This window comes from Oncorhynchus nerka, linkage group LG22, assembly GCF_034236695.1.
Source record: "Oncorhynchus nerka isolate Pitt River linkage group LG22, Oner_Uvic_2.0, whole genome shotgun sequence".
Classification (NCBI taxonomy): Eukaryota; Metazoa; Chordata; class Actinopteri; order Salmoniformes; family Salmonidae; genus Oncorhynchus; species Oncorhynchus nerka.
This window is the reverse complement of record NC_088417.1, coordinates 62,890,030-62,902,743: the sequence shown is the minus strand read 5'-3', so window position 1 is coordinate 62,902,743 and position 12,714 is coordinate 62,890,030. Positions and strand designations below refer to the sequence as shown.

At 42.8% G+C, this 12,714-nt stretch overlaps 1 protein-coding gene across 2 annotated transcripts; it reads left to right on the top strand.

The window, feature by feature from the left end:
- Positions 1-1,045: 1,045 nt before the first annotated feature.
- vps26c (VPS26 endosomal protein sorting factor C) lies at positions 1,046-11,351 on the top strand. Of its 2 annotated transcripts, none has more exons than XM_029627536.2 (8): positions 1,046-1,150; positions 4,554-4,697; positions 4,886-5,035; positions 6,135-6,215; positions 6,516-6,590; positions 9,164-9,314; positions 10,505-10,657; positions 10,749-11,351. In XM_029627536.2, exons 2-8 carry the CDS (start codon positions 4,623-4,625, stop codon positions 10,829-10,831), a joined length of 768 nt encoding a protein of 255 aa, XP_029483396.1. In that variant the 5' UTR covers positions 1,046-1,150; positions 4,554-4,622; the 3' UTR covers positions 10,832-11,351. The 2 variants fall into 2 exon arrangements, with proteins under 2 accessions (XP_029483396.1, XP_029483394.1); XM_029627534.2 differs by having other exon boundaries at positions 1,046-1,258.
- The last annotated feature ends 1,363 nt before the right edge of the window (positions 11,352-12,714 follow it).

Here is a 12,714-nt window from a genome sequence, read left to right as displayed (position 1 = left end):
TGCTGCACAGCCCTGAACCTTGACACCTCTACCTCCTTCACCCTAATAGGGCACTCAACGAAGTCCGGACAGAATGACAGATTCTTCAATATTATACTTCTCCCGCCTGAATTTCTTTTGACACATGACCATATCCTTTACAATTCCCACACTGTAATGGTTAGTACACAAATGCTCTCACATATCCAAGCTTCACATATTAAGGTAGAGTCTCCTCAAACAACAATATCGATAGGCTTTTCTCCTTCCTTCCATTTATCATACGGGTCAGGCAATGTGCACAGACCACTCCTGTAATTTTGTGACTATGGTACTTGTCATCTATATCCAACGAGACTCCAGCTATAACTCATTTGGCAGGTGCCCTGCTCCGAAGAGCAATATGTTACTTCTGATGTGGACAATTTTGCCAGGTCTAGTGCATGCTTCTTCTGTTCTCCATTAACACAATTAACCAAAACAAGGCTGCTTCTAGTCACCTTGATTCAATCCACTGCTTTCTTCACAGTCCTCGATATTACAAATGAATTTTCCAAATAAATCTCCTTGTCCAAAAAAACACAGTCCAATAAGAAAAGCATTATTGGACAGGTCCTTGTCTTCTACTGCAACTTTTGCTCGTTTTGTTCCATTCTTTGATTCCACTATTTTCCATTAATTGTCACACACTTTACTTGCCTCACTTTCAGATTCAAGCACAGTAGCCATTTCCTCTCTTTCCACCCAACTGTCACTGATCTTGATTGTCCCATTTCTCCCCATCCTCCCACTTCTCTCGACACGCCCATTATGAGTCACTCCAGCCAGGCAGCTACCTAAGATTCAGCGCGAGGGTTGATAGGGTAAAAATAACGCGATTAGACTGCTGGCTCTGACTCTTGACGCGTTGACGTACCAGTCGGAAGAAGGAAACTTGGACATTTCCGACTTGCTAACTGGTTATAGTTATACACGTGACGCACACGTGACGCGTTCAACGAATCAGCAAGTCAGACATTTCCGAGTTTCCTAGTTCGGACTAGCATATGAACTCGCCAAATTCTCTTAATTTGGGGGGCGGACATAGCGGGTCGGCATATTGGTCACATGACATATCTACAATTTATCACATGACCTGTATGAGGAAATATCGCAGCTGAAGAGGAGAAAGGTGGATTGTCTTTGCTTTACATTTTGATCGATATCCGCCAAATCGTCGAAAATGAGTGCTAGTTTGGACATCAGACTGAAAAGAGCAAATAAAGTATATCATGAGGGGGTAAGGGTCAATTTGCCTGAAATGTACATAGTAAGATATACAGTATAACTTTCGATGCTACCAAACTGTAAGAAGCGATGACATTGTGTCACGCTTGTTTGGGTATAAAGCAGCTCACGTACTCAGCAGAAGTCATTCCAAATGGTATAGCTTGAACAAGTGCATCAGTGACAGGTGATACGGTGAAGTGTTCAATAAGTACTTAACCACCCGTATTTTAACCTCTTCTACCCTCTACGTGTTCCGTTACTAGCTCGTGTTGACCATTGTTTTACTCCAATTGTATCATTAACTTCACCATACAGTGGCTAGATTAACCTTGAGTTAAATTGCTCTGGCAACTTGGCAAGTCGTGTGCATGACAATTGTTTTGCTTACTACAGAGCAACCTTTTATGTGTTTGTGGTGAAGAGATTATAATGATTATTTTGACTGATCAGGAGTTATAAATTTATTCAATGTATAAGGTTTCTACTGCCCTCTAGTGAATGTCCTGCGTTGTCGAACATGAGTTTTTAAAAATTTATTTTACCTTTTATTTAACCGGGTAGGCCAGTTGAGAACAAGTTCTCATTTACAACAGCGACCTGGCCAAGATAAAGCAAAGCTGTGTGACACAAACAATAACAGAGTTACACATGGAATAAACGAATGTACAGTCAATAACACAATAGAAAAGTCTATATAGAGTGTGAACAAATGAAGTAAGATTAGGAAGGTAAGGCAATAAATAGGCCGTAGTGGTGAAATAATTACAATTTAGCAAATAAACACAAGTGATAGATGTGCAGAAGATGAATGTGCAAGTAGAGATAATGGGGTGCAAAGGAGCTAGAAAATAACAATATGGGGATGAGGTAATTGGATGGGCTACTTACAGATGGGCTATGTACAGGTGCAATGATCTGTAAGCTGCTCTGACAGCTGATGCTTAAAGTTAGTGAGGGAGAAATGAGTCTCCAGCTTCAGTGAGTTTTGCAATTCATTCCAGTCAATGGCAGCAGTGAACTGGAATGAAAGGCGGCCAAAGGAGGAATTGGCTTTGGGGGTGACCAGTGAAATATACCTGCTGGAGTGCATGCTACGGGTGGGTGCTGCTATGGTACCAGTGAGCTGAGATAAGGAGGGGCTTTATCTAGCAAATACTTATCGATGACCTGGAGCCAGTGGGTTTGGCGACGAATATGAAGCGATGCCAGCCAACACAGCATACAGATCGCAGTGGTGGGTAGTATATGGGGCTTTGGTGACGAAACAGATGGCACTGTGATAGACTGCCTCCAATTTTCTGAGTAGACTATTGGAGGCTATTTTGTAAATATCATCGCCGAAGTCAAGGATCGGTAGAGTAGTCAGTTTTACGAAAGTATGTTTGGCAGCATGAAATAGGAAGCTTATTCTAGATTTAATTAAAGATTGTGAAATAGGAAGCCGATTCTAGATTTAATTTTGGATTGGAGGTGCTTAATATGTGTCTGGAAGGAGAGTTTACAGTCTTTATTTTTTATTTATTTCACCTTTATTTAACCAGGTAGGCTAGTTGAGAACAAGTTCTCATTTACAACTGCGACCTGGCCAAGATAAAGCACAGCAGATTGACACACAACAACACAGAGTTACACATGGAATAAACAAACATACAGTCAATACAGTAGAAAAAAGTCTATATGCAGTGTGTGCAAATGAGGTAAGACAAGGGAGGACGGGCAGGTGCGGGCAGCGATCGGTTGAAGATAATGCATTTAGTTTTACTTGTGTTTAAAACCTGTTAGGGAAGCTGCGAATTTTCGCAGCTTTTTGTTAAAAATCGCGCAACATTTCAGCGCCCTGGCCCGAGAATTGAACCCTGTGGCACCCCAATAGAGACTGCCAGATGTCCGGACAACAGGCCCTCCGATTTGACACACTGAACTCTGTCTGAGAAGTAGTTGGTGAACCAGGCAAGGCAGTCATTTGAGAAACCAAGGCTGTTGAGTCTGCCGATAAGAATGTGGTGATTGACAGAGTCGAAAGCCTTGGCCAGGTCGATGAATACGGCTGCACAGTATTGTCTTTTATCAATGACGGTTATGATATCATTAAGGACCTTGAGCGTAGCTGAGGTGCACCCACGACCAGCTCGGAAACCAGATTGCATAGCGAGAAGGTATGGTGGGATTCGAAATGGTGGTGATCTGTTAACTTGGCTTTCAAATACCTTAGAAAGGCAGTGTAGAATAGATATAGGTCTGTAACAGTTTGGGTCTAGAGTGTCTCCCCCTTTGAACAGGGGGATGATCGTGGCAGCTTTCCAATCTTTGGGAATCTCAGACGATACGAAAGAGAGGTTGAACAGGCTAGTAATAGGGGTTGCAACAATTGTGCCGGATCATTTTTTTAGAAAGAGAGGGTCCAGATTGTCCAGCTTATTTGTAGGGGTCCAGATTTTGCAGCTCTTTCAGAACATCAGCTCTGGATTTGGGTGAAGGAGAAATGGGGAGGCTTGGGCAAGTTGCTGTAGGGGGTGCAGAGCTGTTGACCGGGGTAGGGGTAGCCAGGTGGAAAGCATGGCCAGCTGTAGAAAAATGCTTATTGAAATTCTCAATTATCGTAGATTTATCGGTGGTGACAGTGTTTTCTAGCCTCGGTGCAGTGGGCAGCTGGGAGGAGGTGCTCTTATTCTCCATGGACTTTACACTGTCCCAGAACTTTTGGGATTTTGTGCAAAAGGATGCAAATTTCTGTTTGAAAAAGCTAGCCTTTGCTTTCCTAACTGCCTGTGTATATTGGTTCCTAACTTCCCTGAAAAGTTGCATGTCGCGCATGATGACATACAAGTAACTGCCAAAATAAAGGAAACACTTGAGTAAAAGAGGGAAAGAAAGTATATTGAAAGCAGGTGCTTCCAAACAGTTGTGGTACCTAAGTTAATTACGCAATTAACATCTCATCATCGTGTGTCAGTCGTCAGATCTCAACCCAATTGAACACTTATGGGAGATTCTGGAGCGAAGCCAGAGACAGTGTTTTCCACCACCATCAACAAAACACCAATTGATGGAATGTCTTGTGGAAGAATGGTATCGCATCCCTCCAATAGAGTTCCAGACACTTGTAAAAAAAAATGCCAACTTGCACTGAAGTGGTTCTGGCGGCTTAAGACACTTTGCTGGTGTTTCCTTTATTTTGTCAGTTATGTGTATCTTTTCACCAAACCCTCTGGTCATAGTACCGCTTTATGAACATCCTAAACACCAAGAGTGTGATACTTTTTGCATTTCATATTTGTAATATAATTTCTGGTTTATTATGTCAGGAGGTCCTTGCCGGTGTTGTGGCGATAGTTAGTAAGGAGGCGGTCCAGCACCAGGGCATCACTCTCACCATGGAGGGAATTGTCAACCTACAGCTTAGCTCCAAGAGTGTGGGAGTCTTTGAGGCCTTCTACAACTCTGTTAAGGTGAGAGTCCAACGGTATTCCCAAGCCCAAGGATCACCACACATTGAACTGCCTCTTTCACATGATTAGATTATGTTGTTGTTGTCATGGACTGTTTAGTGCCAACATGGAGCATAGATACCTTACCTAATTCTGTATATCAATGGCTCTGATGTCACAGATTGATCTCTCCCCTCTTTCTGTAACAGCCCATTCAACTTATCACAAGCAACATTGAAGTGGTAAAGCAAGGCAAGGTGCCTGGAGGCAAGACAGAGATTCCCTTTGAGTTCCCCCTGCACACAAAGGGCAACAAAGTGCTGTATGAGACCTACCATGGCGTTTTCGTCAACATTCAGGTAATGACCACAGAGCTGGGGCCTGCCCTGCACTTTGCAAATGGCTGTCTTCTGTGTTTTCAGACTACGACCTAGATTCTTCTCCATGTCAGACAAGGACCAGCCAGAGAACCATACTATACCTCCCAAAGCAGATATTTCAGTGTCCAGAATTGATTGTGTATGCATTTTGTCTGCCATCTTTGGGTCAGACCTGCTTCAGCTGACGCAGTGCCCATGCTATTTCTAATGACAATTTACAAGATCCCTTTTATTGTCATGTCATCTGGAGAAATACAAAAACAACTGTGATTGTAAACCTCTCTGACGCTAATGAGGTGTAATTGTAGAGACAGAGAGGCACAGATTGACATTCCCTGTGTTCCAGTCGTTTGTTGTCTCAAGGAAACTGCAACAAAAAAATACAAGGAAGACTAAATGTTTGCTTAAAAAATCATGTTTTCGTCACTGCAGATGTATAGGCCTAAGCAATGAAATAATGTTATTAGCAGATGCTGAAAAGGTCAAGTTCCAGCAATCTTACATTTTGCTGGAGTAAAAATAAGGCATTCTGTAGTTGCTGAGGCATTTTTACTCTCAAACTGGAGTTTTTTTTGTCCCCTGAATCAGTCAAGCTTCAGAAAGGATCTAGATGTGTTCTGTTGTCTGCAAAATCAATGAGGTGTAGACCAACATTTCAATAGTGTAACGCTTGAGCATTAAACCTTTGGAGAAAAATTCTCTAATAGGCTTTGTTTTTGTCCAATAAGAATGTTTACCCTTGAAAAGCTATGTCTTCTGAAACAGTACGATCTAGTAGATTAGGTATTTGTATTGCTTTCCAGAATAAGCGAGGCATTCGAAGGACCGAGGGGAGGCTCTGTACTGCATCTAATATTAGACCTAAACTTCAGATAGTACTGATGAGGAACCTCATGGGGGGGTGACTTATCAGTCTCAATTATACCACTGGAAAAGGTATCCAGCTTTATTTTAAGGCAGGCTTTTAACAATCATATATGCCTGTTTCTCCTGACAATATCATGTGTGGAAAAATGATTTGTATCCACAAAAGCCTTGTTACTAATGTTAATCATTTGTATGGTGTTTATTTTCTCAGTACACCCTCCGTTGTGACATGAAGCGCTCCTTGTTGGCCAAAGACCTGAGCAAGACCTGTGAATTCATGGTGCACTGTCTGGTGAGATCAACCATCATCCTGACTCAGACCAATATCTAATCTCTTCTGAGAATACCATACAAAAACACCACCATAACATGATCTGACGTTGCTTGATTTTAAGTTTCATGTAGCTACAGTAAGAAACAGGCCTGTAGTTTCTCATAATTTTCTTCAATATAGATGAAGTTACAAGTGAAGTGATGTTGTAATCTATAGTTACACAATGACATCATACATGATTACTAGGGGACTGTTCCTTCTCTGGAGCCATGCAGACCATTTGCTCATGGTTAGACTGTCCATTTTCTCTTCTCTCAGCCACAGAAAGCCAAGCTGCAACCCACCCCGGTAGACTTCACCATCACGCCAGAGACCCTGCAGAATGTCCGCGAGGTACAGCAGACCTGTTGGGAATATGACCAAACACCTACAAAATGTTAAATTACATTTAATCTACACTACATGACCAAAAGTATGTGGACACCTACTTGTCGACCATCTCATTCCAAAATCATGGGCATTAAAATGGAGTTGGTCCCCTTTGCTGCTATAACAGCCTCCACTCTTCTGGGAAGGTTTTCCACTCGATGTTGGAACATTGCTGCGGGGACTTGCTTCCATTCAGCCACGAGCATTGGTGAGGCCGGCACTGATGTTGGCCGGTTAGGCCTGGCTCACAATTCCAATTCATCCCAAAGGTGTTCGATGGGGTTGAGTTCAGGTCTCTGTGCAGGCCAGTCAAGTTCTTCCACACTGATCTCAACAAACCATTTCTGTATGAACCTTGCTTTGTTCATGGGGGCATTGTCATGCTGATACAGGAAAGGGCCTTCCCCAAACTGTTGCCAGAAAGTTGGAAGCACAGAATCCTCTAGAATGTCATTGTTTGCTGTTGAGTTACGATTTCCCTTCACTGGAATTAAGGGGCCTAGCCTGAAAACAGCCCCAGACCATTATTCCTCCTCCACCAAACTTTACAGTTGGCATTATGCATTCGGGCAGGTAGCGTTCTCGTGGCATCTGCCGAACCCAGATTCGTCTGTTGGACTGCCAGATGGGAATGCGTGATTCATCACTCCAGAGAATGCGCTTCTACTGCCAATGGAAGAGAGCTTTACATCACTCCAGCTGACACTTGGCATTGTGCATGATGATCTTAGGCTTGTGTGCGGCTGCTTGGCCATGGAAACCCATTTCATGAAGCTGCCTACAAACAGTTATTGTGCTGACGTTGCTTCCAGAGGAAGTTTGGAACACGCTAGTAGTGAGTGTTGCAACCAAGGACATATTTTGACATGCTTCAGTACTCAGCAGTCCCGTTCTGTGAGCTTGTGGCCTACCACTTCACGGCTGAGCCGTTGTTGCTGCTAGACATTTCCACGTCACAAAAACAACACTTACAGTTGACCAGGGCAGGTCTAGCAGGGCAGAAATTTGACGAACTGACTTGTTGGAAAGATGGCATCCTATGAAGGTGCCATGTTGAAAGTCACTGAGCTCTTCAGTAAGGCCATTCTACTGCTAATGTTTGTCTGTGGAGATTGCATGGCTGTGTGCTCGATTTTATACACCTGTCAGCAACAGGTATGGCTGAAATAACTGAATCCACTAATTTGAAGGGGCGTCCACATACTTTTGTGTATATATACAGTTGAAGTCGGAAGTTTACATACACCTTGGCCAAATACATTTAAACTCAGTTTTTTCACAATTCCTGACCTTTAGTCCTAGTAAAAATGCCCTGTCTTAGGTCAGTTGGGATCACTTTATTTTAAGAATGTGAAATGTCAGAATAATAGAAGAGAAAATAATTTATTTCAGCTTTTATTTCTTTCATTACATTCCCAGTGAGTCAAAAGTTTACATACACTCAATTAGTATTGGGTAGCATTGCCTTTAAATTGTTTAACTTGAGTCAAATGTTTCGGGTAGCCTTCCACAAGCTTCCCACAATAAGTTGGGTGAATTTTGGCCCATTACTCCTGACAGAGCTGGTTTAACTGAGTCAGGTTTGTAGGCCTCCTTGCTCGCACACTCTTTTTCAGTTCTGCCCACAAATTGTCTATAGGACTGAGGTCAGGACTTTGTGATGGCCACTCCAATACCATGACTTTGTTGTCCTTAAGCCATTTTTCCACAACTTTGGAAGTATGCTTGGGGTCATTGTCCATTTGGAAGACCCATTTGCGACCAAGCTTTAACTTCTTGACTGATGTCGTGAGATGTTTCTTCAATATATCCACATAATTGTCCTGCCTCATGACGCCATCTTTTTTATGAAGTGCACCAGTCCCTCCTACAGCAAAGCACCCCCACAACATGATGCTGCCACCCCCGTGCTTCACGTTTGGGATGGTGTTCTTCGGCTTGCCAGCATCCCCCTTTTTCCTCCAAACATGACGATGGTCATTATGGCCAAACAGATCTATTTTTGTTTCATCAGACCAGAGGACATTTCTCCAAGAAGTATGATCTTTGTCCCTACGTGCGTTTATGTCAATTATGTCAATTAGCCTATCAGAAGCTTCTCAAGCCATGACATGATTTTCTAGAATGTTCTAAGCTGCTTCAAGGCACAGTCAACTTAGTGTATGTAAGCTTCTAACTCACTGGAATTGTGATACAGTGAATTTTAAGTGAGAATCTCTGTAAACAATTTTTGAAAAAATTACTTGTCATGCACAAAGTAATGTCCTGACCGACTTGCCAAAACTATAGTTTGTTAACAAGAAATTTGTGGAGTGGTTGGAAAAATAGTTTTAATGACTCTAACCTAAGTGTATGTAAACGTATGACTTCAACTGTATAGTGTACATTTTGGCATTCTAGGTGTTGGTTTCCTGGGTCTTAATCGGTCTACTCCATCATTGATCAAAATTATTTGAGGGAAACCAGCAGACACCGTAGCGGGAATGTTCAGACCGTTAACATCATCCCATCTTTGTATTACTCACAATCTCCCTCAGAGGAGTTTGCTGCCCAAGTTCCTGATCCGGGGCCACCTGGATGCCACCAACTGTGTGATCACTAAGCCCCTGACTGGAGAACTGGTGGTGGAGAGCTCTGATGTGGCCATCAAGAGCATCGAGCTACAGCTGGTCCGCGTAGAGACCTGCGGTGAGTCTGGCGTTACTTACTGTAGCCCATCTACACTGAACAAAAATATAAACGCAACATGCAGCAATTAAATATTTTACTAAGTTGCAGTTCATATAAGGATATCATACAATTGAAATAAATTAATTAGGCCCTAATCTACAGATATACATCTATTGGTCACATACCTTTAAAAGAAAAGTATGGGCGTGAATCAGAAAACAAGTCAGTATCTGGTGTGACCACCATTTGCCTCATGCAGCGCGACACAGCTCCTTCGCATAGAGATGATCAGGCTGTTAATTTTGGCCTGTGGAATGTTGTCCCACTACTCTTCGATGGCTGCGCGAAGTTGCTGGATAATGGCGGGAACTGGAACATGCACGTCGATTCAGAGCATCCCAAACGTGCTCAATGGGTGACATGTCTGGTGAGTATGCAGGCCATGGAAGAACAGGGACATTTTCTGCTTCCAGGAATTGTGTACAGATCCTTGCAACATGGCCCGTGCATTATCATGCTGAAACATGAGGTGGTGGTGGATGAGTAGCACGACAATGGGCCTAAGGATCTCGTCATGGTATCTCTGTGCGTTCAAATTGCCGTTGATAAAATACATTTGTGGGCATTGTCCGGAGCGTATGCCTGCCCATACCATAAACCCCCCGCTTTACCATGGGGCACTCTGCAAACCGCTCGCCCACACCACACATCTGCCATTTTCCCAGTACAGCTGAAACCGGGATTCATCCGTGAAGAGCACACTTCTCCAGCGTGCCAGGGGCCAATGAAAGTGAGCATTTGCCCACTGCAGTCAGGTCAAGACCATGGTAAGGGTGACAAGCACGCAGATGTGCTTCCCTGAAACATTTTTTGACAGTTTGTGCAGAAATTATTTGGTTGTGCAAACCCACAGTTTCATCAGCTGTGCGTATGGAACATTTCTGGGATTTTTTTTATTTCAGCTCATGAAACATGGAACCTACACTTTACATGTTGCGTTTTATATTTTTGTTCGGTATATTTAGAGGGCAGGCCCTGGTAGAATACTGTAACAATGCTTCCTTCGAGGGTATTGTTCATCGGAACTGTATGTGATTGAATGAAAGTAAGATTCCAATTACTTTGCTTTCACCAATCCAGATTAGTGTCGAAACAGGGCCCTACCCACTCCTATAGAAGTTAATGGTGTGTTTTTCCATCTTCGCCAGGCTGTGCTGAGGGCTATGCCAGAGATGCCACAGAGATCCAGAACATCCAGATAGCAGAGGGAGATGTCTGCCACAGCCTCCCCATCCCCATCTACATGGTCTTCCCCAGGCTCTTTACCTGCCCTACCCTTGAGACCATCAACTTTAAAGTCGGTGAGTTCACCTGTAATAAATACAAGTCGAATAGTGCAACAGTTTGTGGTTTACCGATGGCTGACAGATGCGATTCTTTGTTCCTCTGTAGAGTTTGAGGTGAATGTGGTGATTGTCCTCCATGACGAACATCTGATCACTGAGAACTTTCCTCTGAAGCTGTGCCGAGCGTGAGAGCCCAGAGCTCCACTACAATGGAGGATGGTCAGAGGATAGTGCCGTTGACATGCCTGGACAAGAACGACCTGAAGTGACCAAGGACTCAAAGTCCAAAGAGAGCCAAGCCTACAAGTCCTGGCAGACAGCCATATCTGTTTTCTGGGCTTCCCTGCTCTGAATGACAGTCTATAAGTGCATAATGTTATATGGATGTATGTCTCCAGTTCAGAAAAAAAAGACTGAAAAAGCAGAGGATGTTCAAGATTGTGGGCTACCATTCAATATAATAGTGCAAATGTCAAAATGGATCAAGTAACATAATTGTGTATCAATTCATGATCTCGTTGAAGCCGCATTGTTGCATTTCAGAAGTCTTTTGGGGAGACATTGCCCATCATTAGCAGTAATATGGTCAATTTCTAACTGAATTTTGGCACTGTCAAAATGTAGCCCAAAGAACATTCTAAATGGAGGCATTTCAAACTAACAAGGTATTCAAAATCAACCATGTTATTAAATGCTATTTAACATTCCAGTTATGTTATCATTGTAAATTGTGTGAATTGGCTTAACACCAAAGAGCTGGTTCAAGGAGTTAAGCAGCTTCAGTAAAGATTGACACATTTTAGACTGAATCCATATTCCCAAACCATAAGATCAGAGATGGCTGGCTAAAAGTAATGATCCGGCTTTCTGATATACTGTACCCCCCCCCCCCCAGGACTCAGACGTAATGTCCCAACAGCAGATGAAATTCACTTTCAACGTAAGCCTTAAATAACAGATTTTAATGCTGGGCTAAGGACCTGATGCATCTGGAGGAAACTCCCATCTTGGTAAATAAAAAGTAGCTACTTGCATCACACAACTCACAGAAATGTTTTTGCAGACAACACAGGAAACAATGCTTTGGACCTTCAGTTGAGTGATGCCTACTCTCTTGTGGACAGACTACAAACAAATGCATCTGACCAAATTACATTATTTTAATCTCTGTTAACCCAGAACTAAATGATACACATGACCAAAAGTATATTCATTTGTATTTATTATGGATCCCCATTTAGCTGCTGTCAAGGCATCAGCTACTGTTCTTAGGGTCCGGCTAAATTAAGGCAGTTATACAATTTTAACTTTACAATACATTCCACAACACATTAAGTGGACACCAACTCGAACATCTCATTCCAAAATCATGGGCATTAATATGGAGTTGGTCCCCCTTTGTTGCTATAGCAGCCTCCACTCATCTGGGAAGGCTTTCCACTAGATGTTTGGACTTGCTTCCATTCAGCCACAAGAGCATTCGGGATGTTGGGCGATTAGGCCTGGTTCGCAGTCAGCGTTCCAATTCATCCCAGGCCAATCAAATTCTTCCACACCGATCGACAAACCATTTCTGTATGGACCTCACTTTGTGCACAGGGGCATGGTCATGCAAGGGCCTTCCCCCAAAATGTTGGCAGCACAGAATTATCTAGAATGTCATAGTATGCTGTAACATTAAGATTTCCCTTCACTGGAACTAAAGGGCCTAGCCTGAAACATGAAAAACAGCCCCAGACCATTTGTATTTATTATGGATCCCCATTAGCTTCTGCCAAAGCATCAGCTACTCTTCCTGGGGTCCAGCAAAATTAAGGCAGTTTATACCATTTTAAAAACATTACAATACATTCACAGATTTCACAACACACTGTGTGTCCTCAGGCCCCTACTCCACCACTACCACATATCTACAGTACTAAATCCATATGTGCGTATAGTGTGTATGTTATCGTGTGTGTGTATGCATGTGTCTGTGCCAATGTTTGTGTTGCTTCACAGTCCCCGTTGTTCCATAAGGTGTTTTTTTTATCTGTTTTTTTTTTATCTAATTTTACTGCTTGCATCTGTTA

Coding starts and splice junctions, on each gene's coding strand:
- vps26c (XM_029627534.2), top strand. CDS start 1,202: ATGAGTGCTAGTTTGGACATCAGACTGAAAAGAGCAAATAAAGTATAT. Junction 4,698..4,885: donor CCTTCTACAACTCTGTTAAG/GTGAGAGTCCAA, acceptor TTTCTGTAACAG/CCCATTCAACTTATCACAAG. Junction 9,315..10,504: donor GGTCCGCGTAGAGACCTGCG/GTGAGTCTGGCG, acceptor CATCTTCGCCAG/GCTGTGCTGAGGGCTATGCC.